Consider the following 21,506-nt stretch of genomic DNA (forward strand, 5'->3'; position numbering starts at 1 on the left):
CGGCGGGCCCCGCGAGCACCCCGGGGAGTTTGGAGGCTGCAGGTCTGTCCCGACCGTGCGGGCTTTGGCGGGGTACGGGGGGGGGGCGCTTCTCTGCATTCTGAGCACGGTGATGGGCATACAGCGGGCGCCCCATCCACCGAGCTGTCAGCATCAGCCTGGCCGCCTCCGCGGACCACGCTGCGTGACGATCCGGAGCCACAGGCCCAGACCCAGCACAGGACCAAATGAATGGAGGCATGAACACCGCTCGGAGTCCCAGGATCTCTGGCGCGCAGGCTCGGGAACTGACTGGGCGACCCGCCCCCTGTCGCTACTGGCCAATCAGCGAGGGCCGCAAGATCCGTGTCCGCCCCGCAGCCAATGAGCGAGGCCCCAGAGCGGCCGCCGAATCCAGTCCCCTTTCCCGGTGCGCACTGCTGTTCGCATGTCAGGCTCCAAATAAAGTTCTTCGGGCCTTTGAATTTTTTTTTTAAAGCGCCCGCTGCAGTCGCCGCCGCCGCCGCCTCAGGCGAGAGCGGCCGAGTCCCCGCCTCGCCACTTCCGGTCCCGCCGCCCGGAGCCGGTGCTGGCTGTGAGGGGCTGCGTTTCGCTGCCGCCGGCCGGCTGGGGCATGGTGTTGGGCGCCGGGCCCGCCTCGCCTGTCTCGGGGTGCCCAGGTGAGAAGAGCGCGGCCCTGCGGCGGGCGGCTGCCGGCCGCGGGAGGGCGGCTTGGCTCCCTCGGCGCCGGTGCACCCGGCGGGCGGGCGTAGGGCCGCCTCAGGCCGCGCCGCTCCTCTCATCAAGGCCGGGCGCTGTGGGGGGCCGGAGGGCCGGCGGGCGCCGCGGGGCGCGGGCTGGGGAGTGCGGGGCTGGGACCGGGGCGCTGGCCGCCTCCGGGCTCCACGGACAAGCCCGCCAGAGCCCGGACTTTGGGGGCACACCGCGGCCCCCCCTCTCGCCCGCCGTCTCGTGGGGAAGCTGCGAGCCGCATTGTCCGCGAGGAAACGCAGCGCCCAGCGGGCTCAAGGTCACCGGTCCAAAGTGGCTGGAGGCGGCGGGACTCGACGCGGGCAGCCGGACTCTTGACGTCCGGGGGAATCGGGCTAGGCCGGGGAGTCGGGGGGCGCCCCTGAGGGTGCGGAGGAGCCGGGTGGCCGCCTCGCCGGCGTGCCTGCGGCTTCCCACTGGGGACGACCGGGGCCGGTTTGGAGGGTCTTCCCGGGGCAGAGGATGGGGGGAGGACATCTTGGACCCATCCCTAAGGCCGCCGAGTCCCCGCTGCTGTGGAGTCTTGGGTGTGGCCCTCCCTTCCCCGGGTCTCGGTTCCCTCATCTGTCATACGCGGGATCGGGCCCGCCCCTCTGCCTTCCCTCTAGCTCCCAAGTGGGGTCGGGACGGTTTCGGAGTGGTCGGAGAAGGCTTCTTGGAGGAGGTGCAGGAATCTGCTGCCTAGTCATCGGTTATCCGAAGGAAGAAGCAGGATGAAGTGGTGAGGGGAGGCAGGGCATCCAGACCTGGATGTCAGATTGAGCAGAAGCTTCCAGAAATGAGCGAGGTGTCGCTGAGGAACAGGGAGGAGGCCCCTCTACCTTGTACGGAGGGTTCCAGGCTGGTAAGGGGATGAGGCAGGGGAAAGGCCCACGTGGGGGAGATGTTCAAAGAATCACCAGCAAGTTAACTGTTAAGGGGCTTGAGGACCTCCACCAGAACAAACTGCCCCTCAGGTAGTAGGCAGGGCAGGGGGAGGCAGGTTGACCGCTCCAGATAAAAGGGCTGGGCTCCAAAGGTCATTGGGCAGCCAACCACTGAGCCAGGTGGGTGGGTTCCTTGGGCCCTGGCCTTCTGAAGGAGGAGAATGGGGTGTGGACATTTTTATGTCCTCATCTGGGCCCCTTTTTGACTGTGGAGTTGGTTGACCCCTAGTGACATGGGGTTCCACCTTTTACACTTAGATTGGGACTCTGCCAAGGCAGGAAGAATTGTAACTAAGGAGTACCCCACCCTATTCGCTGACTGGCCCCTGTACAGGTGGCCTGGCTTGATTTTGCAACTGCAGGCCAGAGTGCTGAGTAAATACTTCTTGATGATGAGCCTAGTAAACTGCACAGGGGCTTCCCTGGTGGCTCAGTGGTAAAGAAAATGCTTGCAATGCAGGAGACTCAGGTTGGATCCCTGGGTTGGGAGGATCCCCTGGAGATGGAAATGGCAATCCACTGCAGTATTCTTGCCTTGGGAAGTCCCATGGACAGAGGAGCCTGACCGGTAAGTCCCTGGGGTTGCTAAAGAGTCAAATACAACTTAGCAACTAAACCACAGTAGTAGCACATAAAAATCTTTGAACAGTTGCAATAAAGTCCCACCCAGAGGAAGAACGTAAATGGGCCAGTTACAACTTCAGGAATTTAGAGACTGAGTGTGCTATTCAGTGTAATTGATTTGTTACTGAAAATGCTGCCATGGTCAAAGTGTAATTTTTGGTAAAAGGGAAATTTTAGTTTTAAACCAGGTCTTCAAAGGGTGAAGTATATCGACGAAGGAAAAGAGAATTCTGAAGCAAACCACAGGTGTTCAGTTAAACTGACAGCCTGAATAATTTATTTTCATTTACATCTCTTTGCACAGAGTTAAATTAACAGCTATGGAACATGTCCAAATTAGACCTTTGGTTTATCCCTAAAGTGGTGTATGAAAATGATGCAGATGATGGAGAAAAGTTGGTCATTATATAATTAGATTTCTTAGAATGTTCAGAATATATTTTGTCTTATATGGAAAAACGGGACATCACAGTGTTTTATATCTTGCTTAATCAGAGCCCAGTGTCTTTTATTAGGGGTCACAAACTTGTTGAATATCGACAACCAGGAATCTGACTCTAAATGGAATTGCGTATGGGGCATACTCTGCCCACAGAGAAGAATTTAGTGTGGGGTAGGAGTGTAAGATGATTAAGCAGAGTCCATAGGCTGAGGCGACACAGAAGCATCTTGGTGTGAGCCTTTCTTTGTGTCACTCGATCTTGCCAGGACCCTCTGAACAGCCCCTTTCGTGCAGGTCCGCAGGGAGCTGGGTGTGGGCCAGTCGTGTGCCCTGGGACCCACTCCACTGGGCTCTTTATTATGACTTTCCTAGGGTACTGCCTACCGAACTCTCTTTACACAAGCTGTGCTTTTGTTTGCCATGTTTGTGTTACCAAGGTCAGCTAGAGTTTAAAAACCAAGTGGACTTTGTGATAGACGGAGATCTTGGCCCATCATCAGGCCACCCTATCCATGTGGCAGGACTGATGTCCTCAAGTCTGGGTGCCTGGCAGTGGGCTTGGTTGGGAGGCAGACACTGCTTTGGGATCCAAATCTGCTTGAGGGGTTAATGACAAGCTCCCTGGAGCGGGACTGAGGGGGGCAGGTGGGGGTGAGCAGGAGCCCCAGGCTGTAGATGGTGCTGCTGTCCCTGGTAGCTTGTGGGTTGGAGCCCACAGGTGTTCCTGACACCACTCCAGTCCTCCCTCGTGAGATTGCTTTGTCAGCTGAAGCAATAGTCCCCCACGCTGGGTGAAGCTGAGATGTGTGTTAAAGGATTATGTCCTCTCCATAGGCCCACCTGGGGAGACGGCATGGTAGAGTGGGAATAAGGAAACTAGTGATGGCTTGGAATCACATTTTGACCAATTTTACTGAGGTACAACTGAAGTCCACTATGCTGTACATGTTTAAATCGTGTGATTTGATCAGTCTTGATGTGTGTATATAGCCCTGGAACCATCACCACCTTCAGGATAGAAACATCCCCACCATCTACTTGTGGGAAACCAGTGTTTCTATGGTGACCTCTTCTAGCAGCTGAGTGGCCTCACACAATCCAGATCCTGGGCCCCAGCTGTCCCAGAATCCACATCCATGAAAAAGTAGGAGTCAGGGGAAGGGGTCCTTCCCAGAGCTGACATTCTAGGAGCTGATGTGTAATAGAACTGTCTTTTGAAGCATTGAGACCAGTGGTTCCTAAAGGGATTAGGTGGGTGATAGGTCCTGTGTAGTTCAGAAGAGCATATTCAATATATTGTTTTCATAATAGAAAATAAAATCTTACAGTCTTTGTGGGGTGGGGAGATAAAACAGATGATGGTGTGAAAAGTGAGGGACCTGGATTAAAATGGCTCAAGAGATCACTTAAGTGTTAGTCGCTCAGTCGTGCCGACTCTTTGCGACCCCATGGACTGCAGCCCACCAGGCTCCTGTGTCCATGAAATTTTCTAGGCAAGGATACTGGAGCGGGTTGTCATTTCCTTCTCCAAAAAATATCACTTGGGAGAGAGTTGTTCTTACAGTTTGACTTTCAGGACCTTGGCCTCAAACTAAAAGTTCTTTCCTTACGTCGGTTTAAATTTTTCATCTGGAAGTTCTGGATCATTTTCTCTTGAAAATGATCAGTGATATTGCAAAGAAACAATATTAAAACAACAGAGGAAATTATGAAAATATTGAGCTGGCAATCAATTTTTGTCTTCAGTCAGACATTCCAGAGTTCCTCTCCGACTGGTAAAGCATGCAGGAGGAGTCAGGAGGCCCATTTGTGTACATACAGGAATGGCGGTTTGTGTACATAAAGAAGGCGATGCTGGAGGACAGTTCTGTCTGTAAACACTGCTGACAGCTTAAGTCCTTTTTCCCAAGCAGTCAGGTGCATCACCTGTGCTTGGTTTTTATTGTCCTTCCCAGTGAGCTGTCGGGGAGGGAGCCTGCAACACAGTGGGCTGGAAGCAGCCCAGTGAAAAGAATCTAGTTTGGGGCATTAATTATAACTTAATTAAGTTGCTGTTGCCTTTCAATGTGAGTACAGCACAATACACACAAATGTGAAGATGCGTACTAAGGTTCTAGCCACACCTTTCTTAAAGGAGGGGGGAAAGCGTTGCGGTGCTCCCTCCTCACCAGGGGCGGACGCTCCCCTCCCTCGGTCTGCGATGGGCCAGACACTGGGGCCACACCCTCAGAGGCACGGTCCCCACAGCAGGGGAGGGCAGTGAACAGTGGTGGGCCCATGTGGAACCCGTCAGTGGAGGCTGCCGTAGACATGAGCTGTACATCCCAGGGCCTGCTGCTCAGTGAGTGTTGAATGCTTGGCTGTCCTTTAAAATTTTCATTCATACTTTAAAAAATCAGATTTAGAGAGGCATAGAGATTACCCAAATTCATTATGGAGGAATGCAGTCTTATTAATCTATCTTACATGCTACATTTTTCTACAACTAAATTATGGGAAAAAATTAAAAATCACCTTACCTCATTGTCTCAGTGTCTGGAGATGAGTGCTTAACCTGCCTTTGGCCTTTCAGGAAAAAGGCAGCAGTGATGCTGACGCTGGCAAGCAAGCTGAAGCGGGATGATGGTCTCAAAGGATCCCGGGCGTCAGCCACAGCCTCTGACTCCAGTCGGCGGGTGTCTGTGAGGGACAGGCTGCTTGTTAAAGGTAAGGGCCACCCGAGTGAGCTGTTTTTATATCCCACAACAAAATGATGTCTGGCGTGTGGCTCTTTGGGGGTATGAAGCAGCCTGTTGCTGCTAAATAGAAATACCTGTTTCAAGATATTTTTAAATATAATTTCTCATCGCTTACAGCAGAAGGACTTTGCCCTGTGCACACACTGTCGAATGCCAATGGCAGGAAAATGGTATTAGAACCGTGATGTATCTTATATACTTGGGGTGTTCTCTGCAGGGGCCACCAGAGTGCTAGTGGAAGGAGTAAGGCTCCAGGGACAGCAGACCCACGACTCTGGTCTCGGTGCTGTCTTAGGTGGGGGGCGGGGTTCATCCTTTCTCCCGGACTCCTCAGCACCAGAGGATCTCATCTGTAGAGGGAGGGTAATTTCTTAGGGTCCTTCTCTCTCTCATTCAAATCACAGCCTTAGGAGAACCTTGTACAAAACTGATTCTCTTCACAGAATTAATAAAGGTGTCCTAGAACTGTGTAGTGTTTAGAGAAGGGTTATGTAGTGTGTGTGGGGTGTGTGTGTGTGTGTGTGTGTGAAACTTGTGCAGTTAGTCATTGAACAGAGTTGGAACTCTTGAGTGCAAAGGCAGTTTCCCAGGGTCATGAGACCCACAGAAGAAGAAACAGTTTCCTTGAAATACCTTATACCTGGCAGCACTTTTTTACTTTAAGATGCATGTTTACATTTTGTAAGTGTAAGGATCCAAGAAGCACAGAGTGTTACCTAACTTGTTAGAACCTCCTGTTTCATTTTGTATTAGGTGGACACCATGGGGTTCCTGGCGTTTGCATGTCTGGGAACAGATCTGATGAGGGAGACCTGGCATGTGTGAATGCCCCATGCTGGGCCTTCTCAGAAATAAAGCACTGCTGAGTCTGTGAACAGAGGTGCTGGGTTCGGGGAGACTGGTGGTGCCCTTGACCCTGCTTTCTCTCTGCCTCTTGAGTCCTGACTGAGCTCTGGTTCTCCCAGCCTGAGGGATGATGGGCTAAAGATGGAGTAAGAATCGTTTTTGACATTTTGATAGTACTTGCTATGTCAGGGAGAGCATAGACTGCATTCAGTTTGTTACAGTGCAGGAAGTTTACCCTATGGGAACTGAGGGTGGGGCCTGGCTGTAGCCCCTTACTTGGAAGGCCTGTTAAGACTTTCCTGGCTCCTGGCTCTAGGGTTCCATCTACAGAGGAAGCCAGGAGCCAGACAAACAAGCCAGGGAAGGGGTTCGATGCTTGAGGTTGTGGTCCTTCAAGGGGAGGGTGTTCTAATGCCAGGGAGTTGTTATGAGGGGGAGTTGTCGTGAACTCTGCTTGTGGGACACTGGCACAATAGACAGTGTCACGGCTGATGGCAGCTGCTGTCCACTAAGCACTTGGGGCAAGGCCCTCTGTTGGGGACTTTATAGGGCAGTTCTTGTTTGACTTTGACTAAGCCTTGCCAGGTGGGTAGTTCATTTTACAACTGAAGAACTGAGGCTTAGAGGGATTCAAAAACTTGCCCAGGTTTCAGCTTTATTGTAGCAAGACAGCCAGACCCACATTTTGGGGTAGGGAAGGCACTTGGGGAGCAGAACCTGAAGGAGCAGAGCAGAGGTGTGAGTCCACAGAAGAGAGAATTCAAGGAGGCACCAGGCTCCACCACACCTCCTTCTGCTCAGGGACTCCCTGGGAACGCCCAGGTGCCTCCAGGGCCTGACGAAGCCCAAGGGGGCCCGTTAAGGCCCACAGCGCTGGACTCGGTCCCAGGGCCTAGGACAGGAGATGTCTTGGGCTGGGTTGACAGGCTGGGTTGAGGTCTTTTGGTATGAGCCTCATCAGGGAGAGGTGCGGAACCTCCTCACGAGGCCACCAGTTCTTTCTCCCAGAAACACTGGGGGTTATTAGGGTTCTGGGCCCCAAAGCACTTGCAGTTGATGGGTGTTTGTGCAGCAGGACTCAGAGTAACACGGCCCTCGTGTGATCTGCTCTCTCCCTCAGGCTGGGGGCGGCCAGGCTGACTGAGTGGTGAGTAATTTGGGCTTCTGGTGGGGAGTAGGTGGAGAGGAAGGGTGGGTCTGTCCTGAGAGAGGAAGCTGTGGCAAGAGGTGCCTGATAGAGGATGCTCTGATGGGTGATGATTGCTTGGTCCACCCCTGTAGCACTGCTTCTCCTGGTTGGATGTGGCCGCAGCCTTCATTCTGGGGATTTCTGATGGTGGAAGTGAAGTCTGGTGGAGTCCATGGCTCCTGTGGGCCTGGTGAAGCCCTTGGAGGGGTGATAATTCCAAGAATCCCTTCTAGGTGAAACTCCCCTTTTGGGGCTTGGAAAAAGGTAGGTTGGTTGTCTGCGTTCAGCAGGATTGCTGCAGTCAGGACAGTCACCCGGGGCTGTGGCTTTGCCTCTGGCTCGTGTGAAAGTGTTACTCGTGAGGATCAATAAGTTGTAGAAAAGTGTATTAATGTGTCTTTGGGGCTCAGTGCTGTGTGCTGAGCTCCCGAAGTGGGGAGTTTGGCATACCATGAGGTTATTAAAGGGTGTCCCTGGGACTGATCCCTCTGGAGGGTGGTGGAGCAAGCAGGAGCAGGGAAGAGGGAGAGCTCTGACGAAGGCCCCAGGACAGACAAGGGCCTGTCTGTCTGCTCCTGCCCCTCTGCTCCGGGGCAAGCTCAGCCCTTCGGAGCAGACCCCAGTCAGGTAAGACGGTCAGGCCTTCTGCTCTCTGTCGACCAGTCTGGCCCGAGGCAGGAGCTCTGTGCACCTCAGAGTTCCCGGAAGGACTGAGAGCTGAAGGCCGTCTGCTGTCAGCCCTCACTGAGAGGGCATCTGGGCCATGCGCCCCATATCCCAGAGGAAAGACCACAGACGCTTCCAGGCAAAAATATTTTTTTATCTGGTCTGTTGTCGTGCTTGGATGAGCTTACACAGTAGGGGATCTGGCTCAGTGTACATGGCTGTGGGGTTAACATGGGAGGTTGGAGGTTCACAGGGACACTCGTCTCCAGTGGTGAGGGCCAGTGGTGGCTGCACAACTGAAGAACTGTGGGCCTGGTTCAGAAGGTGACAGGTGTAGCCAGCTGTCCCTGGAAGCACCGGGGCCTGCCTTGGAGCAGCTGGCCAGCGTGAGGCTCTGTCATGCTGGCCCCTGGGCCACACCAGCTTTTCATTTACACCCCTGAGGTCACCCTCAAGGACATCCTTCAGGCTGGAACTGGAGAGGTGCTTGCAACAGCAGTCCCTGAGGTAGAGCAGTTGAGTGTTTCTGGGTGAAGACTGAGGGCTGCTGTCTGTCCTGAGACCTGGGAGCTGGGGATGCTGGGGGGAGAGTGTTAGGTCTGCATTTCCTGTTGGCCCCAGCTCAGGTCTGGGCCCAGCTAGGAGCCATTCCCTGTGTTCTCAGCCACAGGTTGGGGGCGCTGCTTTCTGGTGGGCCTTTGTGGTTCTGCTGGGTCTATTAGTTCTGAGTCTGATGACGCTCCCCACCTCCCAAAAAAGCGTCTGGGCAGAATGGTCTACTTTCTTCTTTCTGAAGCTTACTTTTCACATAATGGGAACATGTCAGCATGTCTCCCTGTCCTTTGACTTATTCACTTGACGAAGATTTTACTGCCCAGTGTGTGCCAGCCTCCTGTTAGTGACCCCTGAAGACCTCTCGGGGCTCCAGGCAGGCTGGCTGGAAGCGTTTGCTAAATGTGGAGATTTGGTGTTGAGCTGACTGAGTTCAGGGCCAGGTCTGGAGTTGGAAACTACAGAGACTGATTCTGCAGCCTTCGTCCCCTCAGCCCCTGTGCCCCAAGTGGCCCCTGGTGTTCTTGTTTCCGTGGCTGTGGCAGCTCTCCGTGCTCCTGGCCTGGTTTGCCGAGCCAAGAGGCCTGGCTGCCTACCTGCATGGGCTTTCCAACATCCAAGGTGCAGGTGTCCCCACAAGGGGCCACATGTGGCCTCCCTGGTTGAGCACTTCTGTGCCCACCGGAGCAGTCCAGTGCTATGGTGGTGTAGGGAGGGCTTTGGTCCAGGGCGCTTCCTGGAAGAATGGGCGAGAGAGAAGCATTTGTTGTTCTCCAGGGCTTTTTTGTCCTTGCCAGCCCTGCCCAGGACTCTGGAGGTGGGCTGGCCATGCTGGCAGAGTGTCCAGAGCATTTAGCAGCGTGTGAAGTTGTGGGCTATGTGTTACAAAATGTGTTTAAAATAAAACTAGGGCAGTGGCCCAGAGAGGAGGAGCCCTACTAATGTGGAGTAAGGTGGTGGCCCACGGCTCCCGTTTAATGCTTTCTTACAGGGTTTTAAACACCAGTGAAACCGCCTGGGAATGTGGCAGCCCCCTCGGACTTGCCAAATAGCCCCAGATAGCCCTGGATCTGGGGAAGGCAGGGCCGGCGGGGGCGGGGAGGATCTGTGCAAGAGAAGTGAAGGTTCCAGTCAGCTTTGTCTGCTCATGTTGAGAGTGGGTGGTTGGACGCCATGGGGCTCCACCCCATCCAGAGCAGTCTCTGCTGCAGACGCTGGTTTTCAGGGTTACATCCTTGCTGCTCCAGAGTGTGGCGTGGCCCTGACTCCTCTCCTGTGGCCCTCTTTCTGCAGTGTGCTGCTGGAAGGCCCTTAGACTGAGTGGAAGTGGCTCAGTAGGGACTTGGCCTCAGCTGTAGCAGTGCCGTCTCTGGGAGTGGGATGATGCCCTTGGGGCAGGTGTCTCCCCATGAAGGCACTGTTCGTGGACACTGGCAGTGCAGAAGAGGCACTCAAGGCGTAAAGACATACAGGAAGCTAAGGGATAAAGTCCTAGATTGAGAAACCTAAGAAGTAGGGGTAATCGAGGTAAGAAGAGGCAATCGAGTCTTCTGGGCAGCAGCTTCCAGCTCTGCCTGGGTCAGAGGGCACAGCTGTCCTGCCTGGGTTTCCTGACAGTGCTTGGAACTGGCTCCTGCCCAGAACCATTGGCACCTGTGATTGGGCTTGGTCTTTGTCAGCTCAGGCTACCATGATAGAACACCACAGATGTGGGAGTTGGGGGGGGCCTGGACATGGGGAAGGCCAAGGCCAAGGCATTGGCAGATTCAGTTCCTAGGGAGGGCTTCCTGGCTTGTAAGTACCTGGGTCTTTTCCTGTAAGGGCACTAATCTCATCATGAGGGCCCCACCCCACCTCATTTAACCCTAATTACATCCTAGAGGCCCCACCTTATATCATCATGTGAGTTTAGGGCTTCAACATATGAACTTGGGCAGGGGGCTCAGTTCAATCCACTACACCTTTGGAATGCCTTGGTCACCAACTGTATGAGGAACAAAGCTCCTCACATCTCAGGATGTCCACACTGCAAGTACTGCCGCTCTGCTGGCAAGTGTGCTTGTTGGTCAAGCATTTCCCAAGCACTCCATGTGTGCCAAGCTCAGGCCCAGGGACTGGGGTCCCAGGGCTGGATCAGAATGTGCAGCCCCCACCATGGATAATGTGCAGGTTCCAGGGGTGGGAAGCAGCTGGAGCACTGTGTTGTGAGCAACCCACAGCAGGAGGGGGGTCCATGCTGTGTGGGGGCCATTGTGGTAATGGGTGGATTTTGTAATCTGACATTTCAGTGCAGTTGTGCTTCAAGTGGGCTCTGTGGTTTGGTCTTTAGTTAGAAAGGAAAAGAGTCTAATTTCTTAGAAGGAAGTTGTGCAGCCACTTAATTGTGCAAGGTGCCAGGTATCTCTCCAAAGGCTGGGCTGGTGAGCCAGAGAGGTGTTAGCATCTTTGGTTGGAATAGGCAAGACTTTGGCGGTTTAAAAATAACTAACTTCTTGGTACCTTCCAGGTGGGGGTAGTGAGTGTCCTTCGAGCAGGGCAGGACTGCTGCTCTGCCAAGAGGCCTCCCAGGCATGTAAAGCAGATCGCTCGTTTGTTTGGTCATAGTCTTTGTACGTAGATTCTGAGTTAATTGGGCTTCCCTGCTGGCTCAGCAGTAAAGAATCCACCTGCAATGCAGGAAACTCAGGTTCAATCCCTGGGTTGGGAAGATCCCCTGGAGAAGGAAATGGCAACTCGCTCCAGTATTCTTGCCTGGGAAATTGCATGAGAGAGGAGCCTAGTGGGTTACAGTCCATTGGGTTGAAAAAAAGTTGGACACAACTTAGAGACTCAGCACTTTCTGAGTTAATTGCTGTTAGTGAATTACTGTTTGCCCTCATTTGAAGTGTACAGGTATCATTTGTGATCCCTCCCTGAGAGGAACACTGCATTGTAGTTCATTTATCTTCTGTACTGGGCTGGACCAAAGTGTCAAGCTTCTTTGATGAAACCCTTTTACCTCTAAGGTCACATTTCTTGCACGCACTGGTTCTTGGTCCAGAGGCCCTGACTGTGGTTGTGGTCATCACTGGATTGGGTTTGGGGGCTGCCCTCCCTGGCCCTCATCTTCCTTCCTCAAGGGAATTACACTGACGGGGAAGTTCAGGCGTAACACTCTTCTTCGGAGTTTGATTCTAGACCACGATGTGAAATTATTAAATCTGTCTATGAAAATAGCTGTGTGTAGATATTTTAGCTTGGCAGAATAGCCTACAGTGGTTTCCTACACTTGAAGAGAATAGTAAGATTCAGGGGCCTTGGCCCCACCCAGGCTTTTCAGTGTAATTGATCTGGATGAGGGGGTGAAGGGTTGCTCAGCAGGTACTAGATTGTGGGGATGGATGCACAGCTCCAAATTTTACTAAGAGTTACTGAACTGTACACTTGACGTTGGTCTGTTTACACTACGTGGATTGTACGCCCCCGATGATTGTGTGCAGTCAGGGCGGAGAGTCCCTGCCCCGTGTGAGGCGTCCTCAGCTGAGAGCCTCTCGTCCCCCAACCCCATCCCTGTGTGCAGGGTCCGTTCTGTCTCTCGGTCAACATGATGCCCTGGTCAGTGCCTCTCTGCTCTCCTGTGCCCAGACCTCACCTCTTCCCTGTTCCTTGGTGCCAGCCTGTCTTCTCAAGTATTTCCCTTCTGTCTTGTGGCCCCCTTTCACGTCCTCTGGGCACGTTTTCTGTTTCACTGGGCTTTTGTAAAACTGAACGACCAGAGCTCTTAGGACAGCAGTCGGAATAGGCCTGCCAGAGAAAACTGGGTCCCAGGGGACAGCACCGGTCTCTCCAAACGGTCCTCAAGAACGGTTTCTTGTAAATTCTTACCAACCAAAAGCTAATAGTATAATAAATATGTAAATAGTATTTGCCTTAAAACTATATAGGTTTCATCATATGGATAATGTTTATTTAGAAGTGATTAATATGCATAACTCATTTGGTAAGATGTGCGCTTTTTTGATAAAATGAATGCCCTGTGTGCACTGTTGGAGCAGAGCCAGGTCCTTGACCCCGTCCTGGTCAGAACGCCCACGTGAGCCGCATCAGAGCGTTCCTTGCCCAGTGCCCTGCTCTATGGAAGGCCTGGAGGGGGTAGCCTGTCCCTTCTCCAGGGGATCTTCCTGACCCAGGAATCAAACCGGGATCGCCTGCATTGCAGGCGGATTTGTCATCAGCTGAGCTCCCAGGGAAGCCCATGGAAGGGCTAGAGTGGACCAATCAGAAAGAAGAAATGAAAAGTCCTCAGGGTCATTATAAGGATGGTGCTAGTGAACCTTAGAGGATCAGCAGCATTTTGTTTTAAGTGCATATATTCTAATGCACCACAGCATAAGACTGCCCAGAGGATAGACCCCAGGCTTGCATTTGATCACAGACTGCCCTTTGTTTCTTGACTCCTCCCTCCCCTGCCCCACCTCACTTTCCTGGTTACCCATCCCTAATGCCTGGACCCCAGAGCTAATACGTCTAGTGGGCCAACTGTCTCTACCCAGATTGTCAACTAGTTGAAATCAGAGGCCTGGCTCTTCCCTAAACCCTCGGCCTCAGAATGAGATGGTTGGATGACATCACCGACTCAGTGGACATGAAAGTGAGTAAACTCCAGAGATGGTGAAGGACAGGGAAACCTGGCATGCTGCTGTCCATGGGGTCACAAAAGCTCAGACACGACTTAGCAACTGAACAGGTCTTCTCATGAATGCACTCAACTCTGCAAACATCAAGACCCCCCCCTCCCCACCTGTTCCCTCCCGCCTCCTCACTTGAAGGAGTTATTTGCTCCTTCGTGTTTTGTAGTCTGGTTTCCGTCTTTCCACTTACCTTCCTGCTGGTTTGGATGCACTCCACAGGGTCTGACCCACATCCCGGGCTCTCCCTCAGGCCTCATCCCCCTCGTACCACCAGACCAGCATGCCGTCTCTGCTGAATAGCTCCTGCATTTCCGCTGGTGACTGTCCCTGCTCCTGTCCTCCGCTTTCTGCCAAAGGTCTTCCTTCTCACCAGCCTCTCCCCTCCGTGGGTCTCATGCTGTTAGGTGGCATGACTGCAGGGGCTTCCAGCCCTGGTCATGAACCCAGACTTCACTCCCTCCGTCCCACCTCTGTCGCCTTCCCCCTCAGTGGCCCCCAGCCGCACCCCTACACAGTTGGCCCATCCTTCTATCCAACTCACTTCCGGGCTTGCCGGCTCTCCCTGCCGGTCAGGAGCAGCCACCTCACAGGTGCCCTGGCCCCCACTTTGCCCTTTCTAAAGCTGTGCCCTTTAGGCAAAGTTTCAGATATGTCAGAGGCACAGGCGACTTGCCTGCCCAGTTGATGGGGGCTTTGCAGCTTCATCCTGGCAGAGAGGTGCTGGGCCTGAGCACCGAGTGCATGCCTGATGGAGAGCCCCAGAGGAGAGCGCTGGGGCTGAGGAGCGTCGCCCCAGGAGCAGGCTCTCTTGGGTGTCGGCACACCCACAGATGATGGGGCCAGCGCACGGGCCCAGCGGGAGGCATAGTGTTTCCTCTCACTGGAAAAGTTCGAGCGCAAACTGGGCGAGCCCTCGCGGGAAGATGAATCTGGAAAAACTGGAAGAGGCAAAGTTATAAATAGAAATCAGATTTTGAGGGCAGTAGTTCCACTACTTGGGGGAACGAGATTTTCAAAACCGCTTTAGTGACTGTTTACCCATAGGTAATTTCTGTTAATTTTGAATGATTCTCATTTGTACTAAAGTAAAATTTCAAGGGCCCTTGACTGCACTTGTTGGCATCCTGCAAGTCACTGTATGTATTTGAAAGCAACTTCATGGCTTAAAGTTTAAGCGTCAGACCCAAGTGTAGATTTTGGTTAATTCTTTTTTAGTTTTTTCTTTTGGTGTCTTGGAGGGAAATGCCAATTTAGAGCAGGTGATTTTATGTGGAGTAATTAACTAATATTAACAGTAATCTCTTTGTTTCCACAGAGGTTGCAGAACTTGAAGCTAATTTACCTTGTAAGTATAGCATCCCCAACCAAACATTAAATGCTATAAAATAAATTGCATGGAGAAGCTTGTTTTATGTTTTAATAACTTTACATAGCAAAAAGCCTATTTTATATGTGTATTAGGAATAAGCTTGCATTTTGTGCAAACAGGTAGCAGGGTTTTTTCGAGGCCCTGGGAAGGAGAAGGTAGCCGACAGCACCCCCTCTCCTTATTGCCGCAGGAGTGCGTTGGTTAGGGCTCGTTCCTCCCGCACACATTCTGTCCAATGTCCCCTTCCCGTGAAGAGGCATGCGAATCAGGGATGGGCAGTCCTGTTCTTGTTAGTGATGGCACCACCATTTTGGTCCAGAAAATACTTGTTTGTGACTGGTCCTTGTGCCCGAGGTTGGACAGCGGTGCTGTCTTTGTGTCTTCAGGTCCGCTCCCCCTGCTTGGTCCTCCCGCCTAACGCTGGGCCTGACTGAGGGCCTCACCCGTGAGCAGGCGCGCCTGCCCAGCGTCCACTCCTGCGACACGTGTCACCGACGCCTTCCCAAGCCCTTTCTGGTGTGCAGGCCCGTCAAGTCTAAATGCTTTGACCACTGTAGTGCTTTTTGGAATTAGAACTTTTTATCATTACACTTGATTAAGGCTAAGGACGTTTACGATTTCAGTGAAATATTTTATACGTAGGTCTCCTAGTCTGGGCAGATGCTCGGGAGAGCTTGATACAGAGGCCTGTCTCACACAGGGTGAGAGAGGGCCTTCTCCAACCCCACTGAAAGTTGGAAAGATCCTTGTGGGGTGCAGTGCTTCAATGGTTGTGCAACCAGTATTTAAGGGTTAGTACATACTCCTTGAAAAATTCTTTTAAATATATAACATTTATATATGAGTATAGTGGGTTGTGCTAAAATATATTTCTTAGTGTTGGTCAAGAATGTCTTAAAAGTAGCTGGATTGCTTGACTTCAAAGTTTCCTTCCAGGCAGAACAAGAAGGAAATACTTTGGGATTCTATGAAAAGGTTATCTTTCTACCTATGGAAGTATTTACAAATGGTTTGCTTTAAAACGTTCCAGGACAACAGGCAAACAGCTGTGTGTGGGTAGGACAGGGAAGCAAGGTCGGTGAAATCCTGAAGCTGGGTGACAGCTGTGTTACACTGTTCTCACTCTTTTTTTCCCCTCTTCTTTTCAGATTATGTAATAATCTAGTAAAATCCAGTTAAAGAGGAAAATGACGTGGTCCTTCTGTTCTCAGCCCCCATCATGTCTTCCCACTGGCCCCCCCAGCTTGAACATATATACTCATGCAGACATTTAATCAAAGACCATAAAAACCCAGAGATTGTCAGTTAGTAACCCAGAGAGTATAGTTTAGCTTTATCTAAAAGGTTAGTTTGAAACAATAAAACTATAATTGGCTTTCAAACCAGGATTTTAACTGGATATCTTAGGTTTGAAAAAGGCATGACCTATCTTCCCAGGCCGTACAGGTGTGGTGTCAGATTAAACAAACTACATGCTGCATGCTTCTCTTCTCTCCATCTTCCTGCCTGCTTTCCAAGTCATAGAGGATACAATATAAATCAGCCAGGCTTTCCACAAGTACATAGCTCATTCTAAAGAGGAAATAAGAAGCCATGAAAGAACAGATCTTTCCTGTCTAATTCATAATCTTTCTAAAATATTAAGGCAAACAAAATAACTTGCCATAGAGCAATGCTGCTTAGAAATTATTCAGAACTAGTTTGGAACTCTGTACCTGCAAGTTTATAGAGGTGTCTCTGTTTGCAAAAAATAAAAAACATCTCTTTCAATTAGATGGAAATACTGTGAAAGTCTTAGCCTGTGTCTACAGACAGAGAAAAAGCGTAATTCTGGAGTTTTAATAATTAATGGTTTGCTGTTCCCTTCTCTAGTTTAATGATGCCCCTACACTGAACTAAAACAAAACCTGAACTAAAACAAAAACCTGACTTTAACTTTTTGTTGTCATTGTAGGAACTTAGACTTCTCTTTAGCTTTAGAAGATTTGGTTCTTTCTGGGAGTTTTACTGTTTTTGTTTTTTTTTAACCCATCTTGATAATTTCTTTATTCTTGGTGGGTCAGTCTGTATTAGAGGGATTGATGTCTATATCTGTCCCTTTGTTAAATGAGAATATGAAGCATTAAAGACAAATGGATGGTGCCAACTTATATCTAATTAATGAAGCATTTCCCACACCCTTGTCATATGTTTTTGTTGCATATATTTCACTAGAAAAATGGCATTTATCTTTTCAAGTTAAATTAGGAAAAACAAAACCCATTTAAACTACTATGCATGGTTCAAATGTGTGTCTTGGGTGAAAACCTTGGATTCTTCAGTCCCTGGTTTCTTTGTTTCAAAAACAAAGAAAATGACAGTGTGATCTCTGAGACTCTGTCCTGCTTTTCTAGACTAAGTTACCTTTTACTCTGCATTGATGTTTCTGAAGGATTGGTCCAAAAAAATACGCCACAAACAGTTCTGCGTTGTTGTTGTGTGTCATATCTGGCATGTTCATGGAGTAATGAAATGAGGCATAAACTAGTTTTAATTTGGGGGCTAAACTTCCTTCTGTTTGATAACCTGTGTGGTCTTGGGCCGGTCACTGTACCTCTCTGGGCCTTCGTGTCATCTTTCACAATCGATGATGTCGGACTCGATGGTCTCTAAGGCTGTGTCCCAGGCTAAAGTAGAATCTTCCTCTTTTGGATGAAAATTCATACCGTGTGAAACTAGGCAGATATTTCCAGTAGGACTTGTAAGAAATTGTCAGTAGATGACTCAAGGAATTTAGCATACTATTTTCCAGGTTTATAAAGTACAATTTTTATCTGTATTCCCTCCATCTTCCTTCTATATTTAATCCCTTGGGTATTTGCTCTTCTGACGTGTCCTTTGTTTGAAGGCGGCAGATGTCGGCTGTGGCCACCTTACTCTGTCCGCCCCACCGCAGCAGCGCTCTCAGGGGGCTCTCCGTTAATCCAGACCCTCTGGTGCGGCTCACGTGGACCGAGTGTCACCATCTGAGTCAGCCGAGCCTCATTCTGCCAGCAAACCAAGCGGAGTTACTGGTTGGGTTGTGAGGATGTTAGGGGAAAAAAAAAGAATGCCGTGGCCTGGGCATGCGCTCCCTCAGCTGGGACAGTTCTTTGTAACTTTTGTATGTTGTGGTGGGTACAGACCAGAAGTGTGGCCTGGGCTCTTTTCCTGGTTTTTCTATGTTTAGCTTGTCTTTACCCACATACATTAATCTCCCTGAGGTGTGATTTCTCTTCTCAAAGTAAAGTAGCACCAGTCTTGACATTAATGGAAAGAGCTCTGTTTTTAGGAACCATTTAAAGGGTGACAGATAACATGGTCAATTTGGAGTTAACTAATAAAAACCTGTAAGGAGGAAGACACATGACAAGTATCAGTGGTTTGCAATTTGAGCACACTGGCATGATTATTACCAAACAAATAGATGATATCTACTGGTTTGGCCTGTCAGCTCCTCAGCAGCGTTAAACTTTCCATGTATTTTGAGGTTTGCCTCAATGTAAGGACTACCACTAGCCTTCCTGACGAGCTGTTTCTTTTGCAGGTACGTGTAAAGTGCATTTTCCTGATCCAAACAAGCTTCATTGCTTTCAGCTAACTGTCACCCCAGGTAATATTCTTACATGTATATGTGTTAAAGTGATTTTCAGAAAGCACATTCTAAAGATTTTCCAAATCTATAATCTTTGGTTTGATTTGTCCTCTAACTTTTGTAAGTTATGACAGCAGTGACATTCCAGATGAAGAGGAGATGCATGCCGTGTGGTCAGATAAAGCATCATGAAGTGATCTGAGGCATGCGGCATGTACTCTAGGAACCGGTACAGACTTTAACAGCCCGAGGGAATAATGGTGGAGGCTGCTGACACAGAGTGAAGAGCGCGAGCCCCGAGGTCTTCACTGGGTTCAGATCCTGCTCTGCTGACTTGCAGCAGCACGGCCATGCCTGAATTGTTCAGGAACCTGTCTCAGCTGCAGCCCACCCAGCTGCAAAGCGGGATCAAATAGAACCTATCTCATGGGACACTTGTGAGAATTAAGTAGACAATGTGTGTGAAGCGCTTCAGCCCAGGTCTAGCAGAGGAAACAAGCAGATAACCAGCTGTCCTCGTTAGCACTGATAGGTGTCTAAGCTGGTAGATATTTCTCGTTGGTCATGCTGAGCCGCTGGAGAGAGGGTGTGGGTCTCTCCTAGTTATGGTGCGGTTGGGGGTGTACAGCTTCCAACACTGCAGCCCACCAGAGTTCATTTGACAGAGGGCGTTGTGCCGTGGTGGGCTGGTTGGGGAGAGGAGAGAGCAGGGCAGAGAGAATTAAGCAAGGGGATGGAGTACTGTGGAGGAAGTGGAGGGTGGTGTTTTATTTGGGAGGTGGAAAGCAAGTGGGAAACTGGGAATCATGAGTCATTAGCTAATTAAACAGTGAAGGAGAATGCAGAATTTCAGTGGGTGATAGTGAATTTACAAATAAGCCCTCGTGTTGTCTGCCTGAAGGTAGGATGGGAGGTGATGTATGACAACAGGAGAAATCCTACTTTCAAAATGTGCTTGAAATCTTTAAAAATTTCATGTAATCTGTGTGCTGCTTCTACAGTCGGCTCTGGAATGTATCCATAAGTTCAGTCTGGTACCATCTCCACTGCCTAAGTTGAGCGAGCACCAGGGTAGAGATCCTACCACCAGGGCACTGTCATCAGAAATGGGCCTGACCCCCAGAGAGGACTTTTACCTGTGAGGTGGGGGGGAGCTCTTACCATCCTTTGGCCGCCTTCACAAAGATGTCGCAGGTTTGCTGTGTTTAGCAAGGGGTACTGAGCACACTCTAATGTTTCCTGGTGACCAGAGGTCACCATTATGAGCATCACTATTACTGTTACGCACTGCAAGGTATTTTCAGAAGTGACTGTGGTGATTTAGATTGGTTCTCTGTTTACTAAGTGGTCTCACTCTTGTGTGTTTGTAGTAAAAAATTTTCTTCCCTCTGCCTTTTTAAGCATTTTCAGTGGCTCTCATGGATTCTGCTGTTCTGCCCAAGCTTGGGCTTTGTGGTTCTCAGCTCTTCAGAGACCTGGTTTGCTTTGCCAGGCTTGTTGCTCTCTTACATGTGTCGAGTCCAACCTCTGGATAACTCTTTCTTTTTTTTCCTTTTTTTTTCAACTGAATGTTTTTACTGAATGACGTGAACATTCTCACTGTGGTTGTCTCTGACACCATCTTTGATGTTCTTGTTCTTGGAGCTGTAGCACGAGTGTTCTTCAGGTGAAAAGGCAGCTTGTGTGTTGGTGCCTGTGGTTGCCGGGTGCTCGAGTGTCCGTGTCTGGGGGCGCGCACGTGGAGCTGTGTGGTGTGCTCGTGTCTGTGGTGTCAGGGGGGCGCCTCTAGTGAAGTGGTGCTGTCTGTGGCAGTGAAGCTGCTATTTCTCTTGCCCTGGGTTATTCAGAGAAGCATCACAGACATCTGCCAACCCCAAAAGCTTGCCCAGTATCCTGGTTTTTATAAAAACTTTGTGGAGTCGTGCTGTCTTTAGTATTGAAGAGAAACTATAGAGATAGACCCGAGTAGTAACAGTGTTTTAACAGTATATGGAACAGGTGGTTTTGAAATTGGCTCATTTTGGCCAGTAATCTTGGGGATGAAAACTAGATAATATACAGGATCTACATATTTAGGTGGTCAGGGGGGAAGAGTTGCATTTGCACTTGAAACTCAAATCTCTTCTTTCTCTGGCTCCTGGCAGGATAGTCTCTGTTTGTACTTGGTACAATTTTTATAGTTTTGTTTGTTTTTGGAATATCCCTCATGCTTGGGAATAAATGTACTCTTCAGAGAAAAGATGGAAATGTAATTAGGTGATGGAAGAAAAGAAAAGAACTAAATTTGGAAGAAAAAAAACTCCACATTAACTCATACAACAAGAAACAATACTAGAAAGGGAAATGAAACAAAGCAAAAATCTCAAGACTGGCTGAAATACCCCCTGGTGTCATCTGTGAAGTCAGAGGGGTGGTTTGAAAAACTGGGCCTACTGACTTGTGGAGGTCCCCCCAGCCTGCTCCCATTGTGGTATGGTGACTTGTAGGCAGAGGGGACCATAGACAGTTTTCATTTCAGGTTTTACTTTTTAAACAAATTTTACTGAAGTATAAAATTATTAACAGTAAAGGGTGCTAATTTTAACTGCAGAGCATAATTAGTTGTGCAAAATGGACACATACCCTTGTGTAACCTTAATCCCAGTAAAGATTTTGCAGCATTCCCGAAGTTCCCTTCTTCCTCTTTGCAGTCAATTCCTCACCCCCTGCTACATACCCAAAATTGCTTTCTGATTTCTCTTATTATAGTCCTTAAATTCCTTGAGTTCTTGAATTTCATTTAAATGGAATCATACTATGTACTCTTAGTCTCTGGCTTCTTTCTTGTTAACATGTTTTTAAATTCATATGTGTTATTGTGGATAGCAGTATTTGTTGTATGACTATGATGAACATAATTATTTTCATATTGATGGGCATTTTAATTCTTTCCAGCTTTTGGCTATTATGAGCAAGACTGCTTTTGGCATTTTCACACCATCCAAATTTGTTCAGAATATTTTCTTATTAGTCTGCTGATGTCTGTGCGATCTGTCCTGACATCCCTGTTTTTATTCCTGATGTTGGTTTATTTGGATCTTCTGTTTTTTCCCTTGATCATGTTAGCTTGTGGTTTATCCAG

At 49.7% G+C, this 21,506-nt stretch overlaps 1 protein-coding gene across 2 annotated transcripts in view; it reads left to right on the forward strand.

Moving 5' to 3' along the window:
• Positions 1 to 476: 476 nt before the first annotated feature.
• UBE2F (ubiquitin conjugating enzyme E2 F (putative)) overlaps positions 477 to 21,506 on the forward strand; it is a 44,138-nt gene continuing 23,108 nt past the window's right edge. The window contains exons 1-4 of one of the 2 annotated variants that reach the window (XM_043876884.1): positions 483 to 659; positions 5,315 to 5,448; positions 14,719 to 14,748; positions 18,338 to 18,403. In XM_043876884.1, the coding sequence (XP_043732819.1) occupies positions 5,331 to 5,448; positions 14,719 to 14,748; positions 18,338 to 18,403 (214 nt within the window). In that variant the 5' untranslated portion in view covers positions 483 to 659; positions 5,315 to 5,330. Of the gene's footprint in view, positions 660 to 5,314; positions 5,449 to 14,718; positions 14,749 to 18,337; positions 18,404 to 21,506 lie in introns of both variants that reach the window. The other variant, XM_043876885.1, reaches the window with a different exon arrangement.

This window comes from Cervus elaphus, chromosome 20, assembly GCF_910594005.1.
Source record: "Cervus elaphus chromosome 20, mCerEla1.1, whole genome shotgun sequence".
Classification (NCBI taxonomy): domain Eukaryota; kingdom Metazoa; phylum Chordata; class Mammalia; order Artiodactyla; family Cervidae; genus Cervus; species Cervus elaphus.